The 27,399-nt window shown below is 43.8% G+C and overlaps 1 protein-coding gene across 1 annotated transcript in view; it reads right to left on the bottom strand.

Moving 5' to 3' along the window:
* Nucleotides 1–22,197, bottom strand: part of CCDC81 (coiled-coil domain containing 81) — a 33,230-nt gene extending 11,033 nt beyond the window's left edge. The window contains exons 1-10 of the mRNA XM_007060602.4: nt 21,765–22,197; nt 20,680–20,741; nt 19,512–19,668; nt 17,586–17,842; nt 16,162–16,247; nt 12,715–12,842; nt 11,057–11,174; nt 5,267–5,390; nt 2,354–2,500; nt 592–699 (exon numbers count right to left, since the gene is read on the bottom strand). Of these exons, the coding sequence (XP_007060664.2) occupies nt 592–699; nt 2,354–2,500; nt 5,267–5,390; nt 11,057–11,174; nt 12,715–12,842; nt 16,162–16,247; nt 17,586–17,842; nt 19,512–19,668; nt 20,680–20,741; nt 21,765–21,858 (1,281 nt within the window). The 5' untranslated portion in view covers nt 21,859–22,197. The remainder of the gene's footprint in view (nt 1–591; nt 700–2,353; nt 2,501–5,266; nt 5,391–11,056; nt 11,175–12,714; nt 12,843–16,161; nt 16,248–17,585; nt 17,843–19,511; nt 19,669–20,679; nt 20,742–21,764) is intronic.
* Nucleotides 22,198–27,399: the final 5,202 nt, after the last annotated feature.

The following is a 27,399-nucleotide window of genomic DNA, read 5'->3' as shown; positions in this document are numbered from 1 at the left end:
AGACACATTTCATATCTGATGGGAGAAACGAGATAGAAGACGATACCATGAAAACATGGCATCATTTCCTTAAATATGAACACTGCAGAACCATTTCAGGCAGAGATGCATTAGCCGTATCCAGAAAGGGGACAATCCCATCAGAACCAGGAGAATCACCCCAAAATTCCCCTTGGATGGTGGCAAAATGTTGACAAAGGTCTCACTAATGCCCCCAAGTAGCCCAACCACTATCACTATTGTTATTACTGTGCTCCAGTATGCTGTGCTAGATAATGTTCACTTACATCGCAGGAAAGAATAATTCCTTCCATTACAGGAATTACTGGTGACATCCTGAGGCCTGTGTTAGGCAGGTCAGACTAAATGATAACAAAATCTGAGCATCACTGCTAAATGCATTAATAGTCTCCCTTGCTGAAAGTTCTCACACTGAAAGGGTTTGTCTATTAATGCTTTGGGTGACCCAGTTTCTGATGTTTCTTTCCATGTTATATATACTAATGGAAAGTCAATACACAGCTTGGGCAGAAAAGTTACCAGGATGGGACTATTCTTCTTAAAAAACAAAACCAAACAAAAAGCTCTTACATGAAATTCTGTGGATTTTTCATTCTTGTGGTTTCTCATTGCTTCGGCCACCCCCAGATTAAAGGCAGCGTTTTTTTGGTTCTGTTCTCTGTTCGCCAAGAACTTCATCTATCGTGGGAAGAAAAGAAAAGAGATGCATTTTAAATGAAGATGTGAACAGAACTAATGTCACTGCACAGCCAGGAAATCCTCCAGTAATGACATGTCTATTCTCTGGACATGCAGTTTACGTTCTTCCTTTTATAATGAAATAGACAGTTCTGTACATTAAAGGCCTGAGCCCCAGCCCATTGAAGTCAGTGGAAAGACTCCCCATGGACATCAATGGGCTTTGGATCAAGTCCTAATAGTTTAGGTCCTGATATTATTTACCACACCATTAAAAGATTAGATTTACATAAAATAAGAATATTACTGGTAACATTTTAATACTTTCTAAAACTAATATATTTATAGTGAATAACGATAATACCACTTAGCTTTCTACAACACTTTTCAGCCCATAGACCTAAAACTGCTTTACAAAGGGAGTATCATCATCTTCCCTTTACAGATGGAGAAACTGAGGCACAGAGGTTAAATGATTTACCCAGGGTTACACAGCATGTCAGTGGCAGAGCTGGGAACAGAACCCAGGTCTCCTGACCACTAGGGCCCTACTTACTAGGCCACATAACCTCCCCTAAGGGCACAATTCTCTTCTCCAATCCACCTGGCAGATTTGTGTGTTGATATTTTGCTGTATATTTGCAGGGGTCAATTTACGTCTCTTTGAGAGCTCAGCATTCACAACTCTTGTGATTTTATAGGCAGTCTTATGATATTTGTTTTTTTTCTTAAGCTCCCGCTCATGAAATAATGTGACTAGGTGAGAAACTCAGCTCTCACTTTTTCTTTAAAAAAAAAAGTTTCTAGCTGTCATGGGTGCAGCGAAAAGCTTGAAAATGTGACCCAAAAGCCAGGAGGCAAAAACAAAACAAACAAACAAAAACAGCTAAATTTTTATTTTTTATTGTAAAATCTCACAGTTTTTAAGCCATTCCCATGAGTTCTGAATACTTAACATGGCAATACTTGGTCTGCACATGGTGACTGAAATGCTTGCCAATGCCAAGGACCTAGCGCAGGGCCTTTTGAACCATTTAAGCCCTCAAGCCTCTGGGGCTGAAGTGGTGCACAGAGTCTTGTGTGGGGCCTCTTCATTGGAACACATTTCACTCCCAGACCAGCGAATGTAAAGAACTGCCATGCAGAGAGAATTCTGCTGTAAGCCTTTAGAACTCTGGGCACAAACAGAGATTTCTACGAAGCAACAATGTGATAGTTAAATTAAGGGCCTGATCAAAAGCCTACTGATTTCAATGGGGCTCTTTCCATTGACTTCAGCTAGCTTTGGACCAAGACCTTGATGCAGCAGGTCTCTCTTTATTCCCTCATTTTTTTATTTAGAAATTTTTCTCTCAGAATAGCAAATAGACAAGCATCTACAGCAGTGGTTCACAACCCACGGGCCATTTGCAGCCCAATCAGCACACAGCTGCGGCCCACGTGAAGCCTTCGGGCCATACAGGTAATATATATAGTGTGTGGATGCAGCCTACATAACAGAGAGGGCAGCATATGTGGCCCACAGTGGCAAATAGATTGAGAACCACTGATCTATAGATACCTTTCCTGCCTACTTCTCTGAAGGATTCAAAACTCAGCTCTCCCTGGTGGTAGGAATCCTGTTTCTCTGAGTGCTCCAAATTGCATGGAATACCTGCTGCCTATGAAGAGCCTCCTGGTCTTTCATAGTTTGGTATTGCACCAATATTCTGTCATCATCCTGCTCTTTCCTCCGCCTCTCTTCGCTGAAGTACGCTGGGATGTTCCTCTGAGCACGCTGCATACACAGGTAGCACATTTCCTGGAGTCCCCATAGAAATATAAAAGAATGCACATTACCGTCATCTCTTTTATTTTTTCACCCTCTATTTACCCTTCTCCTACAATGAACTTCCACAAGTCTTCAAGAAAATCCAACCTTCTTACAAATGGTGTTTTAATTAAAAATACTAGAGGGAAATTATTTCCTCCTTACTAAGGCCAACTAGATCGGGGTGGCCAACCTGTGGCTCCGGAACCACGTGCGGTTCTTCAGAAGTTAATATGTGGCTCCTTGTATAGGCAAAGACTACGGGGCTGGAGCTACAGGTGCCAAATTTCCAATGTGCCAGGGAGTGCTCACTGCTCAACCCCTGGCTCTGCCACAGGCCCTGCCCCCACTCCACCTCTTCCTGGCCCCTCCCCTGAGCCTGCTATGCCCTCGATCCTCCCACTCCCGCTCCCGAGCCTCCTGCACACCACGAAACAGCTGATTGGGAGGTGCGGGAAGGGATGGGGAGGCGCTCATCGGCACGGCTGCCGGTGGGCGGGAGGCGCTGGGAGCGGGTGGAGGAGGGGAGCTCATGGGGGCTGCTGACGTATTACTGTGGCTCTTTGGCAATGTACATTGGTAAATTCTGGCTCCTTCTCAGGCTTAGGTTGGCCACCCCTGAGCTAGATGCACAATTCCTGTGCAGTGGCAAAAAACTTATTTTGAAAGTCAGTTTGCTCCTAAATCTGTAGGAACATCTGAAAATCCCATCCCTGATAACTATTAGCACTCCTAGATCTGGAACAGTCTGCCCATGCAAAAGATTACATGGGACCAACGGCAGGAGATATACATGAAATTGACAAAAAAAACCCAACCTACAAGCCTCTCTGGCAGAGCTTGGCAATGGCTACACTTGCAGCGACATGCAGGGTACGTGTAGCTACACGCCGCAGCGAAAGGCTCTGGCAGTGGGAAAAGGCTCCGGCAGCTCCCCAGTGGTGGAGCCTTTTCTCACTGCCTCCCTCTGCCAGAGCCTTTCCCTGCTGCTGGCATCTTTCATTGCAGTGGAGAAAGGCTCCAGCAGTGGGACACTACACTGCTAAAAATAGAAACATGGGAGACATGGCTTGGGTGTGTAGAGAGCCATGTAAGGTACAGACCCTAGCATTCTGGCATGTCTTTACTTGTCTAAGCCTTACCCACCCCGCTCTCCACCGCTGTTTATACCTGTGCTAGCTGAGTGCGCTGTGTCTGGGCTCTATTCACTGCCCCAAGTGTGGACCTACCCTTATCAGCTATGTTGTTTTAGACTTTATAATTTCCAACCCAGAACATGCAGTAGAATCTTTCTAGATCAGCTTGGCAATCAAACATGAACACAACAAAATCACAGAAGAGCCTGGTTTTGCGTATAGTCAGACATGCACAAACTGCAACATTTATATATATTAGTGAGCAGGGTTCTACAGCGCACATTGCAGGTGAGAGTAACAGAAAATTTTCCCAGCTGTTAGTATATGTGTTGTCTGTGTTCGGCTGGCTGGTTAGTTAAATATAGGACAAATTAGCTAGTGGCCAAGATTTAAAAAAAAAATCGCCTAAAGTTAAGCTCCTAAGTCCATATTTAGGCTCCTAAATCAGTGGCCTGATTTCAAAACTGCTGAGCAGCCACCAGCTCCTATTGATCTCAAGAATTAATACGCCAGCATTACGAGGACATAAGCCCCAGTCAGAAGTGCTGCATGCTCAGAACTTTTGACAATTTTTATAGATCCTAAATATGGATTCAGGAGCCTAATTTTATGCTCCTTTTTTTTTTTTTTTTTGAAGATCTGACCCAATCAGTGTTGCCAGCTCTCATGGTTTGAACATAGGAACAGTCACAGTGGATCAGACCCAAGGACCATCTAATCCTGTATTCTGTCTCTGATAGTGGCCAGCACCAGAGTTATAGATTCTAAGGCCACGAAGGACCACTGTGGTCATCAAGTCTGACCTTCTGCATAACACAGGCCAGCTATAGGACATCCCCAAAATAATTCCTGTCTGAACTACAGCAGATCTTGTAGATAAACATCCAGTCCTGATTTTAAAATTGCCAGTGATGGAGAATCCATGACAACCCCTGATAAATTATTCCAATGGTTAATTACCCTCACTGTTAAAAGACACTTCAGAGGAAGATGTAAGAGCCCCTAAATAGGCAGATGTGGGATAATCTGCCCCACACACAGGTCTCATCTTGGTCTCTCATAGTTAGAGGTTGGCTCAAACCCTAAATCAAGGATTTTAATATCCCTCCCAAAATGTTTGTAGTCATTAATTATGACAACACTGGATATTCTTGATATCCACATAAATATCTAATCCCTTTTTGAATCAAAGTGCAGTGTCCCCACATTGCTTCAGTAGCTCCCAGAAAACTTCAAGGTGTAAAAATAATTGACAAAATATGCAACCTTCGCACTTGTTTTGGCAAAACACTTGTGCACAATAGGGAAACTATTTATTTTCTACATCCCATAATTGCTAATGAATGAAGAGCCTTATGGTTAACATTTCCATAATAACCAGGTCTCAAATAATGTATTCCTATATGTTTCTTCAAAATAGAGTGCTGACCAGGATTTACTCATACTTGCATAATGAACTGCCTGTTTTTTTAAGTAAGATCCAATATGGCCTATAAAAACAGCCATTGACTGTTATAGTGAACAGCCATTAGGGACAGTTTTAAAATTGACCCCCCAGGTAACCACGTTTTGCTGCGATTAAAAAGTGACATAATAAGTAAATAAGATCCATATATTGTACCTGTCCAGCCCTACCATGATCTTGACAAAGAGGGGATGGAGTTCTGGGTCCGGTAGCATGCATTAGGTTGGGACCGCAGTCCGTTTCAGTCTTTGAGAAACACGGAGGAGCAGGTGATGTTGCGCTAGGAATAGACAACAGGACATGTTACTCAGTTTATTACAAGGGCTGTGTACAGACACCAACACACTGGGCATAAGGCAGTTTTGCAATGGAGTTTGGCACATCACTGAGAAACTAAACACATGTTCATGAATGCACACCAGAGGATAGTGCCCACACATAAAGAGGTGGCTTAAGACGAAGCTGGGCCCAAATTCTCTAAATTGCTACATCCTCCAGTAAAAAGAACAAACAGAAAACCTCATTGGTGCTCCAAAACAGCCAGTCACAAGCCACAGGGCTCCCAACTGCTGCCATCCTTTCTTCCCTTTGGTCTTGTCATCCCAGGCACTGGAGAGCTAGCCCCTGTCTGGTTCCTGCTGCAGCAGGAGTCATCCAGCAGTGCTCAGGTGTGTGCCACTCCTCTTGTTGCTCACAGCTGCAATGCTGGCTCCTGCACTCCCTCAGCTCTGTGGCCTGGACCTTGCCTTAATAGGCCTCTGAACTCATGGGCTTATACGGGGAGTCTTTGTATTGGCTTCAAAACCATAAGATCAGGACCACAGCTTCAAACTGAGCTTAACAATAGACTGTTCCAGGGCATGGTTATACTGGAGTAGGAGGTGTAATTCCCAGCTCAGTCGACATACCTGCGCTAGCTCTGACCGAGGTAGCTTGCTAAAATAGCAAGGTAGCTGCAGCAGCACAAGCCACAGGACCAGCTATCCCCCCTGAGTAGGGTTTCAGACAGGATCATACTGAGGCAATTAGCCTTCTCCTGCCACATGCACCTCCACAGCCACACTTCTATTTTTAGCATGCTACCTCGATCGGAGCTAGCGTAGGTATGTCTACCTGAGCTGGACATAAACCTCTAGCGCCAGTGTGGTCATACCCTGTGTCACGGCCAGTAACTAATTTGCCATCAGTGTGCACGTATGATGCTTTGTCATGCACACTGTCACAGCCTGGCCCAGAAGCAATTCTAGGAGTCCATCCACTATCTCTTGTAGAAACACAGTAAAACCTCAGTGACCCAATGTGCCCAGGAAGGAACACCTAAAGACAGGGCTAAACAAGTTTTCAGTAAACTAAATTACCCCCTGGAGAAACAGGAAAGCAGGACACAAAACTCTGCAGGAATTCACTTGCATTTATAGTTGCTGAATAAAAAATGTGCTACCGATCGGTTAGGGTCCAATCCATCGTCTGCTGAGGATTGTCCCATGCCTAATGGTCCAATGGCCCAGTTCCCAGCTCTGACGCAGACACCCTGTGTGACTGTAAAACAGGGATAACAGCACGTGCCCCCCTCACAGGCGCACGGCGAGGATAAATTGAATAGTGCCTGTGATGTGCTCAGCTGCTGTGGTGATAGCGGCCAGAGAGGCAGAGAGATGGTTCAGATGCAAAGCAGCGATGTATATCTTTAAATGACCAATAAATAAGGCAGGGGATGGAAACATGCATTCAGTTTTCTCCTATTTCATTGACTGTATTCAAATGAACAGAGAGGGGGAGACGATGACCCTGAACAACAACACTCTCATCTTGTCTGAACTTCCCTAAAGCTCAAGGTGTCCCAGATCCAGGCCCCTCTCACTATTTAACTAACAGTGTCATCTAAATGTCAGGCACCTGGGGACACAGTTATACTGGGCATTGTACATACATTTAAATACACTACAGATTGTGATACACTATGCTAATGGGGGCCATATTAGTACCTAAGATCAATATAGATAGATTGCTAGTGGCGAACGCTGTAAACAAAGAGAAAGCAATTTGGTAAGAGAAGCAATTCTATCTACCTATCAGTCTCTGGCCGTTCTATTGTGCCCATCGCAGTAATAAGCTTTAGTACAAAAGAAAAAGCCTCTAGGTTAACTGATTAAACCCCAGACAAACAATGGAGATGGGCACTGTTCTATCCCCTTGGTGCATGAGAAGTTTGAATTTCACTTTGCCCTGTAAAGCAGCATCTGTCAAATTAAAACAAAGAGCTCCTACATGTTTAATCATGGCTGAATTGGGTCTCAGTGACCTCCCAGAACAACTGACAGTGTCAAACAAAGCTCAGACAAGCAGTGAAAACATTTAGAAGCCATTAGAAGAGCACTCTGAGTCTCTCTTCCATTAAATGTTTATAAACTCTGCAGACTGTTCTCATCAAGTAGGAGGATCAGGTTCACTCAACTCCACTGTGAATGGTAAGAGGATCCTGAACCTCTTGAATAATTGTTTGCATTTAGTTACCAAACTATCAGATACAAAATGGAGATGGCGTCAGACGAAAATGAAGTAGACACCAGACACTCACAGACACTCACTGTACTATATACCTCCCAGACAGCAAGAAAATGTGAGATGAGCCAATAGCACACCCTTACCATAGATTTAGGGTTTTTTAAACGGCTGTTGCATGATAAAAGCTTCAGTCAATGGGAATTTTTAACCTTTAGTTTACTTAGGTAATTAAATTTTATCTCAAGAAAATAAACTGGTACACTGATACACTGATCGAGGGATAAGCTGGAACTTGGTGTCCCAGGGACATTATATAGAAAATGCCCATTTATACTATTCATCCCCAAATAGCTTAGATTTTGACATGTTTGTACAATAATTCTAATAAACACAAATTAAATCTACTTACTTATCCGACTTCAGAGGATTACTGCTAATGGACACAAAGATACAAAATATTGGACACATTCTAAAGCCTTTACTCGAGAGCCTGAATCTGCCACATCAAGCAGATTCGGGTAACAATTTTAAAAGCACCTAAGTGACTTGGGAGCCTATTTGCCACTTTTCAAAAGTGACTCCGGGACTTAGGAGCCTACATCTCATTGAAAGCCAATGGAACTTAGGTTCCTAAGGGTGGGATTCCCATGGGGGTCTTAGATGCCTAACGGCCACTTTAGGCATTTAAGTCCAAAATGTAGGTCCTCAAAACCCACTCAGCTGCTGGCTAACCCTGTAGGTGCCTAAGGTCCCTAAGCACCTAGGTTTCCATTGGTAAGTCCACTAGGTGCCTAAATTTCTGTCAGTGCACAGCCAGTGTCCTGACACCACCAAGCAGCTCAGCACTTGACACGTTCATAAGTCCCAATGGGATTCACAAACTAGGCATTCCCCTGCCTGTCTCACCTGCAGGGCCTGATCCAGTAGACATGCTCAGAGGCCACTTTAGAGCATGTCTTCCGATCGGGCCCCGCACAAAACACAGCCTCTGGAGGAGCAGGAAAAGGTAGTGGTAGAAGACTTAGGCACCTAACTTGTTTGGTGCTTTTGAAAATCCCACTAGGCGCTTATCTGCATCTTTAGGTGCCTAAATATCTTTAAAAATCTGCCCCCAGGTCATGTTTGAAAATGGGATTTAGGGACTTTTGAAAATTTTACCCCCCTTCCTCATTAGTTTAATTAATAATTTTCTTTTTTTCTTTTTTTCTTTTCACAATTAATAGAATCATAGAATCATAGAATATCAGGGTTGGAAGGGACCCCAGAAGGTCATCTAGTCCAACCCCCTGCTCAAAGCAGGACCAAGTCCCAGTTAAATCATCCCAGCCAGGGCTTTGTCAAGCCTGACCTTAAAAACCTGTAAGGAAGGAGATTCTACCACCTCCCTAGGTAACGCATTCCAGTGTTTCACCACCCTCTTAGTGAAAAAGTTTTTCCTAATATCCAATCTAAACCTCCCCCATTGCAACTTGAGACCATTACTCCTCGTTCTGTCATCTGCTACCATTGAGAACAGTCTAGAGCCATCCTCTTTGGAACCCCCTTTCAGGTAGTTGAAAGCAGCTATCAAATCCCCCCTCGTTCTTCTCTTCTGCAGACTAAACAATCCCAGCTCCCTCAGCCTCTCCTCATAAGTCATGTGCTCTAGACCCCTAATCATTTTTGTTGCCCTTCGCTGGACTCTTTCCAATTTATCCACATCCTTCTTGTAGTGTGGGGCCCAAAACTGGACACAGTACTCCAGATGAGGCCTCACCAGTGTCGAATAGAGGGGAACGATCACGTCCCTCGATCTGCTCGCTATGCCCCTACTTATACATCCCAAAATGCCATTGGCCTTCTTGGCAACAAGGGCACACTGCTGACTCATATCCAGCTTCTCGTCTACTGTCACCCCTAGGTCCTTTTCCGCAGAACTGCTGCCTAGCCATTCGGTCCCTAGTCTGTAGCGGTGCATTGGATTCTTCCATCCTAAGTGCAGGACCCTGCACTTATCCTTATTGAACCTCATCAGATTTCTTTTGGCCCAATCCTCCAATTTGTCTAGGTCCTTCTGTATCCTATCCCTCCCCTCCAGCGTATCTACCACTCCTCCCAGTTTAGTATCATCCGCAAATTTGCTGAGAGTGCAATCCACACCATCCTCCAGATCATTTATGAAGATATTGAACAAAACCGGCCCCAGGACCGACCCCTGGGGCACTCCACTTGACACCGGCTGCCAACTAGACATGGAGCCATTGATCACTACCCGTTGAGCCCGACAATCTAGCCAGCTTTCTACCCACCTTGTAGTGCATTCATCCAGCCCATACTTCCTTAACTTGCTGACAAGAATGCTGTGGGAGACCGTGTCAAAAGCTTTGCTAAAGTCGAGAAACAATACATCCACTGCTTTCCCTTCATCCACAGAACCAGTAATCTCATCATAAAAGGCGATTAGATTAGTCAGGCATGACCTTCCCTTGGTGAATCCATGCTGACTGTTCCTGATCACTTTCCTCTCATGTAAGTGCTTCAGGATTGATTCTTTGAGGACCTGCTCCATGATTTTTCCAGGGACTGAGGTGAGGCTGACTGGCCTGTAGTTCCCAGGATCCTCCTTCTTCCCTTTTTTAAAGATGGGCACTACATTAGCCTTTTTCCAGTCATCCGGGACTTCCCCCGTTCGCCACGAATTTTCAAAGATAATGGCCAAGGGCTCTGCAATCATAGCCGCCAATTCCTTCAGCACTCTCGGATGCAATTCGTCCGGCCCCATGGACTTGTGCACGTCCAGCTTTTCTAAATAGTCCCTAACCACCTCTATCTCTACAGAGGGCTGGCCATCTCTTCCCCATTTTGTGATGCCCAGCACAGCAGTCTGGGAGCTGACCTTGTTAGTGAAAACAGAGGCAAAAAAAGCATTGAGTACATTAGCTTTTTCCACATCCTCTGCCACTAGGTTGCCTCCCTCATTCAGTAAGGGGCCCACACTTTCCTTGGCTTTCTTCTTGTTGCCAACATACCTGAAGAAACCCTTCTTGTTACTCTTGACATCTCTTGCTAGCTGCAGCTCCAGGTGCGATTTGGCCCTCCTGACATCTTTCCTACATGCCCGAGCAATATTTTTATACTCTTCCCTGGTCATATGTCCAACCTTCCACTTCTTGTAAGCTTCTTTTTTATGTTTAAGATCCGCTAGGATTTCACCATTAAGCCAAGCTGGTCGCCTGCCATATTTACTATTCTTTCGACTCATCGGGATGGTTTGTCCCTGTAACCTCAACAGGGATTCCTTGAAATACAGCCAGCTCTCCTGGACTCCCTTCCCCTTCATGTTAGTCCCCCAAATACAGTACAGTACAATACAATACAAACTTTGTAGCTGCAGTTCAGTGCAAGATCAAAATACTGAAAAGCTTATAGTTACCCTTATCCACGTCTCCCAGGGAGTCTCACCTTTCAGGGGCATTCTTTTGCTTGATGTTCTTCTCCAGCTCATCAGTCAGATTGAACCCTGATACTTTGGCAGGAACAATAGATTGTCGGGACAGAAGGCGCTTAATGGGAAGATTCTCTGTAAGTGTGAAACAAGGAAAATCCCAAGAACAGCATCTCTGTGACAACTTAGATGAGAATAGCAGGGGAGCTCACATAAGACACACACTGTAGATGTGCTGCAGCATTTCCATGTTTTAAAAATGCCTTAGGAACAGATTCTGATAGTCTTAGAAGTCACTTACTCGGTGAGTACTCCCATTGATTCCAATGCCGTAAAACCATTCTTTTACCACTGAACTACATTAGTTATGGAGGAGTTTCAGTCACCTACAGGTTTTAATACCTGTCTGACACATAATATCATGGGTGTTTCCCAGCTATTAATTTCTATAGTACAGCATCATTCCCCACACTCTACACTATACTGTGTTCTAACAAATGGGGCTACCAGTGCCTTTAGGAGACTGTTGCACAGCATACATAGATCTCAGTGTCAGGAATATTTTCCATGAGAGTGGGACAGATGCTCAGATAGTATAAAATGATGTAGCTCCAGCATCTGGCTCAGTGAGTCTAAGTTTTCCTTTGCTTCCTCTCATCCCATAACCCCTGGTTATAGCCCCAAAACAATAAATAACTGAAGATGGTTATCTCAGCCCTGCTTAATTTGGCAACGCTATACAGCAACTGACTGATTTTCAGCTGAATTCAAAGAGAGCGGCAGGTGCACAGAGCCTCCAAAGCACGCCAGCCACTTTCAATCAATCTCTCGAGGCTAAAGCATTTTTAGCTGCTTTTCTCTGAATAACTTCTGATTTATTTGTCTCTTCCTAACTTTGACCAACTAGTCTCAGACTCCATTCCCTGTCCATTGATAAAGCACAATGCAGAATGTGGCTTGTTGGCTGAGACTCACGACTTATCTATACAGGAAAGTTACAGCAGTATAAGCTAAGGTGTGAATGTAAACCAATATACTTATACCAGTGTAACTCCTCATGTGGAGTGACATACCAAAATAAAAGTGTCCACACAGGAGTTGTACTCGTTTATTTTTACCAATATACTGATAAAACTTTCCTGTGGAGATAAACCCTAAGCATGGGAATTTACAGCCCTAAAGGATTATTTTTGTGATGTTTATGAGCAACTTGAAAGTGAGGGTTAGAATGAAAATTGCTTCCCAGCTTTAAAGATAGAATTCAGTATTGGCATAGGCTGGCAGCCTTCAAATGATCATCACAGGAGGATGCTTTCTCTCCAAATAAAAGCCAGCTGTGATTTTGTACGAGGCACGCACCATATTGGAATGCTAATAGATTTTCTGAACTTTCAATGCTTTTTGCGTAGCCAAACTCATAAAACTGCAGAGAGCCTTTTGCAATACAGTGTAGGTATTAGAGTTGAGTGGAAATATCTTCTTGAATTGGAAGGGTTGGACCCTTTTGTGATTCCGTTCCATGATGGCTAGCGTGATTGATCATTGCCATGATGGATGCTTACACCTGTTAAATGTGTGCCAGACCATGTGCAAACTGCACATTTTAAACCTGGCCCCTATTGTCTTAACAAGTGAATGACAATGAACCTGTATCAATATTCTGTTGACAACCTACCTTTTTTACTGGTACTGTTACTATGAGTTCTCTCTTTTTCTATTGGCTCCTTTTCTTTGTTGGACTTTTCATGTTCTTCTATGATGGTTTCCATGGCAGCTTTGTTGTCTGTTTCCTTCAACTCAATCCTGGAAACAAGGAAAAGATATCAGTTTGTTTTGTAGAACATATGCCAGAATAGAAGGCACAATGTTGTATTAGTAACCTGGTCACACAAGCATCTTTAGCACTACTGTAAAGATTGCACTTTTCAAAATCAGAATATAGAGCAGCCTTAAGGATTATGCATGTAAAATGATTTACATAAAAATGGACAGTAACAAAAATTATTCTTTATGTCAATCTATATGTCACGAAGTAAGGCAGAAAGTATTCAGTTTAACTATTCTCAGTCATTTACATTTCTATAACTCCTTTTATACCGAAGGACACCAAAGCTCTATGTTTAGGGCCCTACCAAATTCAAGGCTGTGAAAAACGCATCCCAGACTGTGAAATCTGGTCTTCCCCCATGAAGTCTGGTCTTTTGTTTACTTTTACCCTATACTATACAGATTTCACGGGGGAGACCAGCGTTTCTCAAACTGGGGTCCTGACCATAGGTGCCAACTTCTGCTGGCGCTGGTGAGCACTGGACCCCCCTCTGCCCCTGGCCCTGTCCCAGCTCCACTCTGCCCCGCGCCCTCCCCACCCCTGCCTCGCCCCCATTCCAACCCCATCCCCAAAGTTCCTGCCAAAATTCCACCCCCTCCCTGCCCCTATTGGACTCCTTCTCCAAATCCCCGCCCCAGCCCCACCTTTTCCCCGCCGCCTCCCCTGAGCGCGCCGTGTTCCCGCTCCTCCCCGCTCCCTGCCGGAGCTTGTTACACCACAAAACAGCTGTTTCGCAGCTGCAAGCACTGGGAAGTAGGCGGAAGAGCAGGGACACGGCATGCTCAGGGGAGGAGGCAGAGGCAGAGGTGAAGTGAGACGGGGGGATGGGGAGGGGAGCTTGGCTGATGGGGGTGCAGAGCTCCCATTAATTTTTTTCTGTGGGTGCTCTTGCCCCGGAGCACCCATGGAGTTGGCACCTATGGTCCCGACTCAACAGGTGGTTGGGGGGGGGGGCGTTATGGTACTTCTGCGCTGCCTTCAGAGCTGGGTGGCTGGAGAGCAGTGGCTGCTGGCCAGGCACCCAGCCCTGAAGGCAGCACCCCCTGCAGCAGCAGCATAGAAATAAAGGTGGCAATACCATACCATGCCATCCCTACTTCTGTGCTGCTGCCTTCAGAGCAGGGCAGCTAGTGAGTGGCGGCTGCTGGCCGAGGTTCCAGCTCTGCAGACAGCAGCGCAGAAGTAAGGGAGGCAATACCATGCCATGCCATCCTTCCTTCTGTGCTGCTGCGGGCGGCGACTCTGCCTTCAGAGCTGGGCTCCCAGCCAGCAGCTGCTGCTGTCCAGCTGCCCAGCACTGAAGGCAGAGCTGCTGCCAGCGCAGAAGTAAGGGTGGCAGTACCGCAGTCCCCCCTACAATAACCTTGTTATCCTCCCCCCTCCAAAACCCCTTTTGGGGTCAGGACCCTTAAAGTTACAACACCTTGAAATTTCAGATTTAAATATCTGAAATCATGAAAATTAAATTTTTTTAAAATCCTATGATTGTGAAATTGACCAAAATGGACTGTGAATTTGGTTAGGCCCTATCTATGTTGAAGGCGCTATCAGCATGAGTGTGTGTGATTCATTTCATCCCAAGCCACACCAATAAACCCTTTAGATCACACCACATCAATACACCATGTATTCTGTGTATGCTACACATTTGACAGAGATGTCACTATTGGAGATGCTTCAGAAAGCTGCAAATATTTCACTCGTGCTGTGTTTTACATTCCCCTTCATTTAAAGCCAGGCTCCCATCATAGGCGCCCACTTTTCCCAGCGCCGGTGGGTGCTCGCCCCCTGTCCCCCCACTCCCACCCCTGTCCCACCTCCATTCCAACCCCTTCCCCAAAGCCCCAACTCTGCCCCCTCACTGCCCCTATTGGACCCCTTCCCCAAATCCCCGCCCTGGCCCCGCCTCTTCCCAGAGCGCACTGCATTCCCATTCCTCCCCGCTCCCTCCCAGCGCTTGCTGCCGCAAAACAACTGTTTTGCGGCAGCAAGCGCTGGGAGCTAGGGGGAGAAGCGGAGCAGCGGCGTGCTCAGGGGAGGACGTGGAGCGGAGGCGGAGGTGAGCTCAGGCAGGGGGCGGGGCGGGGAGCTGCTGGTGGGTGCAGAGCACCCACCAATTTTTCCTCATTGGTGCTCCAGCCCCGGAGCACCCATGGAGTCAGCGCCTATGGCTCCCATAGGATCCCAGCCTGCAAGGTGCAAAAGCTCTGTTAAGTGCTGAGCATCTTCAGGTGTGCGGAAACTGAGCTGAGCAACTTGGAAGTGGGTACTCAGCCCCTCTCAGGATCAGCCCCTCAGTTACCTAAAGTCCACCCAAATGGGACTCGGAGGGAGAGGAAAAAATAAAACTAATATATTTTAGAAACTCAAAAAATTACCTTAAATATTATGACAGTGCTGTAATTTTACAGTTCAACATATCACGAGGTACTAGGACTAGAAACAAATAATTGATACTATTGGAAAGTCCTTGAAAAGTTCACTTTTCTAATGGTGAAAGTCTACTTCTGATGATTCACAAAGTGTCATATTTTAAACCCATCACTGTTACATGAATGGATAGTTCCTGTTCTAAACCAGTGTCATTGGGGCAGGAAGGGGGAGACAGGGTGGAACTCCTCCTCTGGGGGAAAGGAGGAAATGATTCCCTGGGAGGTTGTGTACCTCAGTTAGGTTATGAAGGAAAGGGAATTATTGAAGAGGGAAGCAAGATATCCTTTTGTCTTTTTGACTTGCCACTTTTTCCTGTGGATCTTCTACCCAGGAAGACTGGTGGTAGGGATTCATTCAATTGAATGCCACAAATACCAGTAACATACATGACCATGTGACTTTTGTAAGTCTAAGGCCAGATCCATAATTTAATGGAAGCTGTTCATGTAAAAATCAGGCAACATACATATTTAAACTCCTTTTGAAATCTTATACAAAAGAAAGAGATGAGGCAGGTGAAGCATTATGAAAAACATTATCTAACCTTGTCTATACTTGGAAGTTAATTCAGATTATGGTAAAGTGTGAAGTTAAAGTGCAACAACTATTCCTAAATAACTCCATGAGTGGACTCTCTTATCCTGGGATAAAAGTGCCTTGTTCCAATTTAGCTTAATACTTTTTTAAAGAAAAAGAGTGCCCACACATAGAGTTATCCTGGAATAGCTACCCTGAATAGGTATTCTGGAGTAATAATTCTATGTGTAGACAAGCCCTAACACAATAGATTCAGGGCTGTCAAATGTAAGATAGGAGATGCTCGCTTGGTCAGTGAACTGGTAAAGAAGCGGAAGTACTCACCTTGGAAACATGACAACACTGCAACCACGGGACTGAGACATAGCAGTTTCTCTGCCTGAAATGACTGAATCGCCTGTCCCAGGCCTCTACAATGACAGACATTTGAGATAACTCGGAGGACATTGTCTAGCAGGTAACAAATAAGGCAACCCTTTCTACTTCTAAAACAACAGGCTGCTGCTCCAAAATCCTGTCACAAAATTATATTTCATTCACATTTGTCCTTCACTGTAACTGATGGAATCTGTCCCAGCCAATCACTGATAATGGATGATAATATTGTCATGATTTCTGAGTGGTCAGGAATCATTAGACTCAATAAAGAGGATATTTACTTTCCAGTAGAGAAGCAAGTGGAGACAGGTACATGGTTAACACATGTTACTAGTGTGGTTTTAAAGCACTGCTTGGTTGGTTGGTTGTACGGTTCCTGCAGATTATGGACTTGAACAGACATCAGTTAGTCCAGTTAAGGTTTCATTCACAAAGCTGCAGCAAGTCTTTCCCACAGCTAAAATGTCTGTCCTCATACCAAGGAGGGACACAAACTCAGGCCTTCTTTTTCTTTGCCCAGAGTACTATTATTCATTATTATTTGTACAACAGTAGCACCCTGAGGTGCCGATCGGGGCCCTGTTGTGCTAACGGTTGAACAAACATGTAGTCAAGAGATGGTCCTTGTCCCAGAGAGCATTATGACAGGATGCAATACGTAGGACTGGGAGAGAGACACTGGATGGGGATCAGGGTTCTGTTCCAGACTCTGCCGCAATCTTCTTGCGTGCCCTTGGGTAAGTCACTTAGGGCATGTCTACACTACAATCTGAGGTGTGATTGCAGCACATGTAGACATACCCAAACTAGCTTTAACCTAGCAAGCTCAGGTCCCAATAGCAGTGAAGTCATGGCCGCACAGGCTAGCCACCTGAGTACATACTCAGACTCCCTTGCAGGCTCATTCCGTGCCGCCATGGCTTCACTGCTATTGGGACCTGAGCTAGCTAGAAAAAAGCTAGCTCGAGTATGTCTACATGTGCTGCAACTGCACCTCCGATTACAGTGTAGACATACCCTGAGCTTGTATGTGCCTCAGTTCCCCATCTTTAAAATAAGGATAACAACATTATAACAACGTTGCGCTGTCCTGTCTGTTGAGATTGTGAGCACTGCTGATCAGGGACTGTCTCTTACTATGTGTATCCACAGCACCAAGCACAGCAGGGCTCTGAACTTAGTGGAGGCCTCTAAGCACTACTAGAAAACAAAGAATAAATAAATTATGATAATATGGGAGGACAAGGTAAGAATAATACAGTACAAGACTAGCTGTGTGCACAGTGTAACCCACCACCTGACTAATAGACATTATTGACTGATACTGACTCAAAATAATTTAAGTTCTCCTGGGAAAATGATAAACTTACATTGGAAAGAGCTTTCACCAGATTGCCACTGCCATCCATGGCTTGAAGGAAATCTTTGTAAAATTTCATTTTCACTTTGTTGTCCCGGATAACGAGAACTCCGATTCCCTTGAAAGTGAATTCAACATTCTGTTTGATAGCGATGGATCGTGAGAAAAAAAGCAGGGTCTCTTTTACACATCCTTCCACTATCTCCCTGTTAAAGGGACCCTCCAGGGATAACATGATGAAGTTCAGTTGAATAATTGGGATATCACCTGAAATCAACAATCAGGGGAACCCACTAATTCAAACAGCAAGCAGACTTCCTAAATAACAGCAGCAACAAGGCTGTGAATTAATGAATCACATTTTGCACTTACGTAGCACCTTCCTGTAAAAGGCTCAAAGCACTTTACAACCATGAATAAAGCCTCACAAAACCTTTATGGATTATCATATCCATTTTACTGACCTTCTTACAACTCCATATAGCTCGTTATTCTGAAGGATCCCAAGCTCTTTAAAAGCAAACTGATATGCCAGCTATATAGGGATGACTTCCTCAATATGAAAATACAAAAATGAAACATGGCAGCTATACAGCACAGGATTTCAGGGCAGGAAGTGAAGAATACTGTATGCAGTTGAAATTGCAGGGGGATGGAACATGAAACCAGAGAAGGAATTTAACCAGGACCCCTATTCTTAAATACAGTGATCTTTGATAACCACAAGTGATCAGAACTTTCATTTTGCAACTCATCTTAGAGATATGGGGACTGATTCTGCACTCCATTACACCCTTTGCTGTACACCAGTGTAACTATTAACTCCGCATAACTATTGAAATCCGCATAAGCCCAACATAATGCAGAGGAGAATCAGGCCTGGTCTACATTCAGTTTTTGTTCCAAATTAACTATTCCAGTTAAGAGTGCAATTTTCTTTAAAACAGATATAGTTAAATCGTACAACCCCGAGTGTGTACACTATTTATGCAGGTATAAAGGTGCCTTATATCTGCATAGCTTATGATGGGAATAAGCATTACCTGTATAAGCACAGCTTATTCCCATATAAGGCACCTTGACAACAGTGTAACTGCATCCATTTGTATCGATTTAATTATACCAGTTTCAAACCAATATAGTTGAAATGGTACAAAGACTGTGCTGGCCAGTTCTTAGATCTGTTACCTTCGACAGTACAGTTCCCTAACAATTTGCCTGCCCATTTCTCTGCCTTCAGTACCAGTGCTCTGTCACCAGGGGGCACCAGACTGAGACTCAAACTCAAAAGAGTTTTTTTTTAAAGCAGCCCCATGATGCTGCACAAGAGGCATAATCAACACCATTGCTCCCCACTCTGTGCAAACATGACGGTATTGATGTGAAACTCCTTTTGTTCAGAATACATACAACTGTACGCGTGCTTCATAAAACCTATTGTTTGTTCGGGTCTATTTTAAGCTGTCTCCAGCTGATTACTCTATGAAGGTATGTGCCACGAAAATAAAATAAACCGGTTGCAGGCCACTTTAGACTTGGAGTTGTGCATGTGTAAAACCGGGCACAAAGCTTTGAATTTGCAGAGCTGAAGTATTGTGCAAGATGCATATGGAATTTCAGTGGTAATAAAGTTTTACTAGAATATATTGCAGCTACCATAAAAGCTCCACAGATGTGGCATTATGCAGTCAGAAGGTAAAAGAACATTTCAAACAGCAACATACTAACCTTACACAGGATATAAATATAAAAGCAACAGTGTCTTGTAAAGAAATTCCCTCTTGATGTCTTATCGACAGAGCCTACGTTGTTATCAGTGAAGGAATTCTATACATGTATCACATTTGGTTGCTTAGCTATTAATCTTGTCAGATATTTTATAGCACAGGACAAATATGTTTCAAAGAAAGGCAAATGCCATAATCAAACTTCTTACCAGGAGTGTGTATTTTGGCAAGTTTGAGTCCATGAATCTGGGCTAGTTTCTCAGACAGAAGAAAAACAGGTCTTTGAATAAGGATAAATTTATTGTTGCCAACATCTAATTTTTGTCTTAAAAAGGAGAATGTTCCAAGCCCTGGTATTTGGACACCCTGAAAAATAAGCAATAATAAATATTCAGGACGGAGGGGAAACATTTTTGCTTCTATATAATCACAATCAATTCATAATTTGTTATTCTATGCCAGAGCATTTTGATGGTGGTGATTGACATCCGGTCCACACCTTATGTTTTCCGGTGCAGGGAAGCGGGATGGGGCAATTCTCAGAGCTCCCTGAAAGCACCAAATATTTCCTATTTTTCTCCTCTCCCTCCCTTTCGCTATTTGAAAAAAACCATTGATATAGTAACTGCAAAATAAATAACCCTAATCTAGAGAAGCCCCAAAGAGCTCGACTCTGCAAATCCTCACCCCACTGAGTAAACCTCCTACCCACACAAGTAGCACCATAGGCTATAGCTGGACTACATTACCCTGAGTAAGGCCTACCCCTACAATCAAGGATTGGCAGGAGCAGGTTCTAAGTGCTTAACCTAGCAATCTAAATATCTTACGAAACTTATATTTCTTTGTTAGATACAATTAATTGAAATAGCCAAAGGTGCATTAGGGCACTGCTAGATTTTTCTGGAATCCCCAGAGCAACCTGTTGGCTTGGTACCAATCTTAACATATTTGCCACTTCTTGAATGGCTAATTTTTAAAATAAGGGGGTCATTTCTCCTTTAAAAACAAAAGAAATGAGCACAAGGGGGTTTTTAAAATCTGTTCTTAGCATGGAAAACAGGCCTAAAGGGGTATCATACTAAAATTCCCACCTCTATAAAAAGTGTTAAGCTTCCTTACATATAGATCTATGTGGTTGGGTTTTTTTTTTTAAATCTAACTTTACTATGCTACACTGTGCTGAATAACCCAGTAAACTAGGTAAGAGACACTTGTGGCACATTTGTAGACTACAATGTACCTTTGGTTTGGTTTGCCTGTGCATGCCTCTTGCGTTAAGAGGAGGCGTGCATAACAGGTTTTAGTGGCATGGGCGTGCATCAGAATCCTTGGAAACATTTGGGTTCAAGAGGAAGAATAAGACGTGAGGCCCACCTTGTTCATTGACAGCTGCCGTTCCACAAATTCAGACACATTGGCCCAAATACTAAAGACTTCTGAAATGCAAGTGGAACACAATATGTCATGATCTCTAGTGACAAGCACACAAATTCGCCACACTCCATGGAAAATAGGACTCTTCTTTTCTGACTAAAAAGAATCCAGCATCCCAGTGTAATCACAAGCATCCTGCATAGTTTATACATTCACTATAGAGCAATGGTACTTGCTCCATAGTTAAGTTTTCAACCAAGTTCCACTTTAAACCTGATTTGGACCTTCTAAAACCTTCAGTAAGAGTCTGGGGTTGAAACACATTTTTTCTACAAATTCTAAAGGATTTGGGCAAGGAGTTCTTGCAGCCTGACACATAACAGTGGACAGATGTTCCGAGTTCAAAAACTAGTTTTCACAAGCTTAGATTTTTAATTTAGAACAGCGCTAAGACCTGTCATTTCTGGCGACGTCACTACAGTACAGAAAAGCATCATAGGAAGCTTAAAGCTTTCATTAAAAAGCCAAATACCCCTCTTCCTTCCAAAAGCAAACCTTAAACCCAGTCACTAGGGAAACTTGTCAATGGAAGTTCCATGCAAATGCTTGTGAGAGGACTGGACTACTGAGAGGCATAAGGGGATCCAACAACCCTCCTGTATTTCACACACCACGTTACGTTTAAGCTGTATTTTACCCTTGGATAGATACACACGCTATACTCTTCTAGAGGACCAAACACTTTAACTAAGATGAGTTAAGCTGAGCAAATCTCCCTCCCATGAGACTAGTATTTCTCCCATTTTACAAATGGGGAAACGGAGGCCCAGACTTTTGGCAAGTGACTTTTGTCCAAAGGTCATGCAGGAAGTCCGTAGCAGACTCAGGAATAGAACCCAGACACCCTGGCTGCCATGTCTGTGCCTAAGGCACTGTACATAGCGCTGTAGGGCGAGTGGCAGGATGGATGGGCATCCCCAGCATGCACCAGACACACAAAGGGCCTCTGGAGAACACCATTGTACGTAGGAGTCTCCCTGATGAAATTCACACGAATCAGGCTCCGGGGGGCGTGAAGGCCTTACCGTCCGCCGTGAGCTTCGGGAGCGTTGGGAACACGCTCTTGCCAGACTCGAGGATTGCAGCATGGATATTGTCCAGCATTTTTACATCCCCCATCAAGGTGAAGCAGCAGAAAGCAGAGGGGCTTGCGCTGCTTTTCCTTTTCCAGGAGGCTGTCACCTTCCCGCCTTCCCCACCTCTCAGCTTCTCTCTACTTTAGCACGCTGCCCTCCTTGCCTCTCCCCCATTCCCTGCTCCACTGCCTCCTCCCCCGAGCCCCTGAGGAGGGAGGGAAGGAGAAGGCAAACAAGCCAGCTGCTGGGGGGCCAGGGATTCAAAGGGCTGCTCAGGGGGAGGGGGAGGGAGCTTGCAGGGGGAGGGATGGAGCCGTATCCAGGACGCGAGAGAAGCTCACTTGTTGCTAGAGCTTACGTCATAATAGAGGCTCTAGGGCCCCGCCCACCCGTGAGTTTCTGCCCGGAGCCCAAGGGGAGGTGTTCCCAGGTGGGTGTGTCGCAGTGCGAGCGTCAGCCAGGCAGGGTAAAGCCCAGCTGCCCACTCTGCCTCCTTCGGGATGAACTTTCATGCGTTGCTTAGAGCCTGGGAAGGAAGGATTTCTTATTTGTTCTTTCATTAAGACCTACCCATGCAAACGGCCACAGCCCCTGGTTGCTGGAGGGCAAAGTTCCCCCTTTCCCTTGGTGAAGTTAGTTTACTCTCTCTCCATAGCACAGTAATAAAAAGACTAAGAGGGAAATCCAACATGACTCCTCTTTAAAATGCATCTAACCAATGCACAAAAGCGCAACAGTTTCTAACGTCTGAAACAGTTTAATACAAAATACTACTATTTAAAATATTGGCCTATGCTATATATTGTAAAAAGAAAAGGAGGACTTGTGGCACCTTAGAGACTAACAAATTTATTTGAGCATAAGCTTTCGTGAGCTACAGCTCACTTCATCGGATGGCTTATGCTCAAATAAATTTGTTAGTCTCTAAGGTGCCACACATACTCCTTTTCTTTTTGCGAATACAGACTAACAGGGCTGCTACTCTGAAAACTGTAATGAGAGTGATCACTTAAGGTGAGCTATTACCAGCAGGGGGAGGGGGAACCTTTTGTAGTGATAATCAAGGTGGGCCATTTCCAGCAGTTGACAAGAACGTCTGAGTAACAGTAGGGGGGGGGGGGGGAATAAACATGGGGAAATAGTTTTACTTTGTGTAATGACCCATCCACTCCCAGTCTTTATTCAAGCCTAAGTTAGTTGTATCCAGTTTGCAAATTAATTCCAATTCAGCAGTCTTTCGTTGGAGTCTGGTTTTTTTGAAGTTTTTTTGTTGAAGTATTGCCACTTTTAGGTCTGTAATTGAGTGACCAAAGAGATTGAAGTGTTCTCCAACTGGTCTTTGAATGTTATAATTCTTGACGTCTGATTTGTGTCCATTTATTCTTTTACATAGAGACTGTCCAGTTTGACTAATGTACGTGGCGGAGGGGCATTGCTGGCACATGATGGCATATATCACATTGGTAGATGTGCAGGTGAACGAGCCTCTGATAGTGTGGCTGATGTGAACAAAGTAAAACTATTTCCCCATGTTTATTCCACCCCCCCCCCCCCGCCGCCCCGCTCCTCAGACATTCTTGTCAACTGCTGGAAATGGCCCACCTTGATTATTGCTACAAAAGGTCCCTCCCCCCGCTGGTAATAGCTCACCTTAAGTGATCACTCTCGTCACAGTGTGTATGTTAACACCCATTGTTTCATGTTCTCTATGTATATAAATCTCCCCACTGTATTTTCCACTGAATGCATCTGATGAAGTGAGCTGTAGCTCACAAAAGCTTATGCGCTAATAAATTTGTTAGTCTCTAAGGTGCCACAAGTCCTCCTTTTCTTTTTGCGAATACAGAGTAACACGGCTGCTACTCTGAAACCTGCTATATATTGTGGGAGTGGTTTGGGAATTATTTTTATAGTGATCAAAATCTATTCAGACTGAAAGGCAGCACGCTGTAGGGCAGAGCTTAGCATCCTACAGTTCACATGATTAGTATTTAAATGTGGAGTGAATACAGATTTTTAGTGGGAGTGAGGATTTAGTGTGCGCACCCGTTTTCTTTTGCATAAACAGAGAGACAGTAGACCCAGTTGCAGCTATATAACATTCCCAGTAAAGTTTTCTCATCATGGAAATTCCTAGAGCCCCAAAATGACACATGTAAATATAGTTTATTGTATAGGATGGTCAGACTAGCCTCTCTTGTGCTATCAATCACAACTAAGTATTTAAAAAGGAAGAGCTTCTTATACTGCCAGAGAGGGGAAAACTAAGCTATCCTTTTCCACAGAAATTGAGCCGTAACCTTTGCTATATACATTGATGCTGGTGGGTTCAATAAGGCCTGAAAGGGGATAGAGAAGGGTTATCCTCCCTGCTCCACCTCTGATTGTGCAACTTCAGGCAAGTCACTTTCTATGTGGTTCTCTCTCCACCTGTCAATTGGGGAGAGTGATGCAGACCCTCCTTTGGGACATGCATGCTGGTCTATGGATTAAATACAAAACCACCCACACCTTGTTTACCGTTAAACCAACATGCCACATTGCTTACACTGTGTTGGTTACGTAGCATTGCATACAGATGGAATATGGAGACCAAGGCCAGGTCTACAGTAGGAGCACTTTGCCAGTGTAGTTATACCACTATATTATACCAGCAAATCACTCCTAGTAGGTATAATTTATTCCAGCCCCCAAGCAAGATAAAAAGCGTAATTTTCTTAGTATAACTCCATCTACCTTATGTAGTTCTGCTGGCACAGCTATATCTGGGAAGAGGGTGGATCCCTGCCACTCTTCACTGACAGAGCTATGCCAGGAAAAGTATTGATTGACAGACTGAGCCCCCCTCTGCCGCCTCTTGCACACTATTCTTCGTACAGGGACTGGACTAAAGCCTGATCTACAGACAGTTTTTGTATTGATTTAGCTATCAGAAATGTGATTTTCTACCCAAACTGCTATATCAGTATAACCCCTAGCATGGACAGTTATAGTGGTATGAAAGTTGCCTTGGAGTGGTGTAGTTTCCCCTTCCCTTACAGGAATATACCAGTATAATTGCATCCACCTTAAAGGGAGGTGCACTGCTTTTTAACTAGCCTAGTGTACGTAAAGCAGTACAATGTGTGTGTCTCCAAGCCCTTAGATTGCCACAAAGGAAATGAAGAGTTACAAAGAAAGGGCATTGTCACGTGTAGTAAGTATATAGGAAAAAAGCACAACTAATGAGGTGGAGGAATAGCTATCCAAAATTTTAGGAATTAAAGGAACATTATCTGCTGAAAAAGCATGTTTCCCACCTCAAACATTAAGAGTTTTAAAACTCAAATGTAGTTTTAAAATTAGTTTCCTTTTCATTTTTAATGCTCGTAGACTAAGGTCAGAAGGGACTATCATGATCATCTTGTCTGACCTCCTGCACACTGAACACCACAGAATCTCACCCACCCACTCCTGTGATAGACCGCTAACCTCACTACCCTTTATGCTGTTTACTTTCTGCATTGCTGTTTCCTTGGACAATGGAAATAAACTAGTCACTTCTCCCTAGTAGGCTTGAAGCAGTCCCCCAATCTTGCATTTGTAAAACTTTGATTTATTGGGATCTCTCACCCTGCAGTCCCTTTGAGTGTGTATGCACACACAAGAATCTCATTTAGCCAATAAAACCTAGAACTCCTCTTTGATACAGTGCTTTACAACCATAGATTGCAAATCACTTTCCAAAAGCAAATATCTTTTTACAGACAGAGAAACATAGGCAATTAAACAGCTCAGCCATGATTTTCAGAAGTGACTAGTGAACTTTGAATGCCTGCTTTTTCATACCCAGTAAAGCAGAATGATATTCAGGAGGTGCAGAGTAGCTGTCCTCTTAAAAGCACCTCCCAATCTCTAAGGTGTTAAGAATAACACCCAGGTGAGGAAGGGAAGTACTATTAGCCCCATTTTATAGATAGAGCACAGACAGATTAAGTGCTTTTCCAAGGTCACTACAAAGTCTACAAGAACAGAGAGTTGAACCAGGTCTTCCAAATCCCAGGCTAATACTCCAACCACTGGACTATCCTCCTTCTCACTGACATTTGAGCCACTGTCTCACTTAGAAAAACAAGACAAAGACTAGACTTTAAACAATCTTAAAAAGTGAACTTTAAAATCCCAAATGGCATTTTTTTGTTTTTAGGCATGAGCAATTTACTGCAAAGTATCTTCTACCCAACATATTATGCAACTCACTGATTTCTAGCCAGTCTCTCTATCTGTAAAATAGGGATAACTCTTCCCTGCCTCACAGCTGCACTAAAAGGAGTAGATACTACCATGCTCCAGCAGCACTACTTACTTAAGAGATTAAGGAAAAAGTGAAATATTACCGCAAATAGGTTAGGGCCCTGGCTTGCTGACCTAAGCCTTGTGGTTTCCATTAAAGTCTGAGATTTATTTGTTTGAGGAATGGCGAAGAAACTAAAAAGTTAAGAGAAATGTGCAGAAATCAAAAGAATGAAGTTTTCAAATCAAACTGGATCACCTGAGACTGAATTCAATCCATAGTTTAAAATGAAAGCAAACTGGTTAACAAAATAAGAATTTAGGGGTGAGGAACTAGATAATTTGAGAGCAGTGTATAATGCAGCTATAACACTCCCACATTTCTGGGTGTATGTATGTATGTATAAAGAAGAGCTGGTTTAGTAAAAGGGAAAGATTCCTCTTTTCAAACACTTTTAGGATCAGAGAATATTGTTTGTAGCGTATGGAACGGTACTGAGACATTAAGCATGAAACAGATGTTAAAATTCCCTCTAACAAAAGGCTGTGAAAAGGCACTGATTTAGTTCAAATCCCTGAGACTGGGAATACATAAGGGAAGGAAAAATTTACCAGAAACAATAGGAGGTGCCTTTGTTTTTCCTTGGAATAGAATCACAGCAAAGTACAAAGGAGACTAGAATGTCAAACAGATGTTAACTGGTTGTCAGGGCAGCTTCATGTAGAGCAAGGCCAACACAAAACTGTTACTGACTGCATCTGATAAGCTTATTTAATCAAGCCTAAGAGAACCAAGACCCTTTAAACTACTGTTGAAAGATAGTGCTGCAACCCCACTACCTATTATATACTAGTAAAAAGAAAAAGAAAAAGAAAAACTAAGAAGTATTAGACTTTCCCCCCTCGATAGCAGATCATGCATCATAACAAACAAAAAGTAAACCCCTCAGGCTAAGTAAGAACCCACCAAGAGCCTCCACTATAAATAGCCTCTGCTGCCCAAACCTTCCTCCCTCTTTCCCCCCACTAACAAGTCCTTTGCTTGGCATTACAGAATATTAATTTGGGCCCCTGAATTGGCCTGTGATGGCCATTTTAAAAGATAGACTGAAGTGGAGTGGAGAAAATGAGGCCCAAAGGCTTGCCCCGCCCATCCACTCACAAGTGGGAGGAAGCGCATAACCCTTGGGATCGAGCCCTGCAAGGACAAGGGAAAATGAAGTTATACCAGTTTACACCAGCTGGGGATCCAACCCTTAGACTGTTATGCTGAGTGAAATATAAGAAGTGATTGCGTCTTACATCTAGTTCC

The sequence above is a fragment of the Chelonia mydas genome, chromosome 1 (genome assembly GCF_015237465.2).
Source record: "Chelonia mydas isolate rCheMyd1 chromosome 1, rCheMyd1.pri.v2, whole genome shotgun sequence".
NCBI lineage: Eukaryota > Metazoa > Chordata > Testudines > Cheloniidae > Chelonia > Chelonia mydas.
The sequence above is the reverse complement of the archived record's forward strand: the minus strand, read 5'-3'. Positions and strand labels throughout refer to the sequence as shown.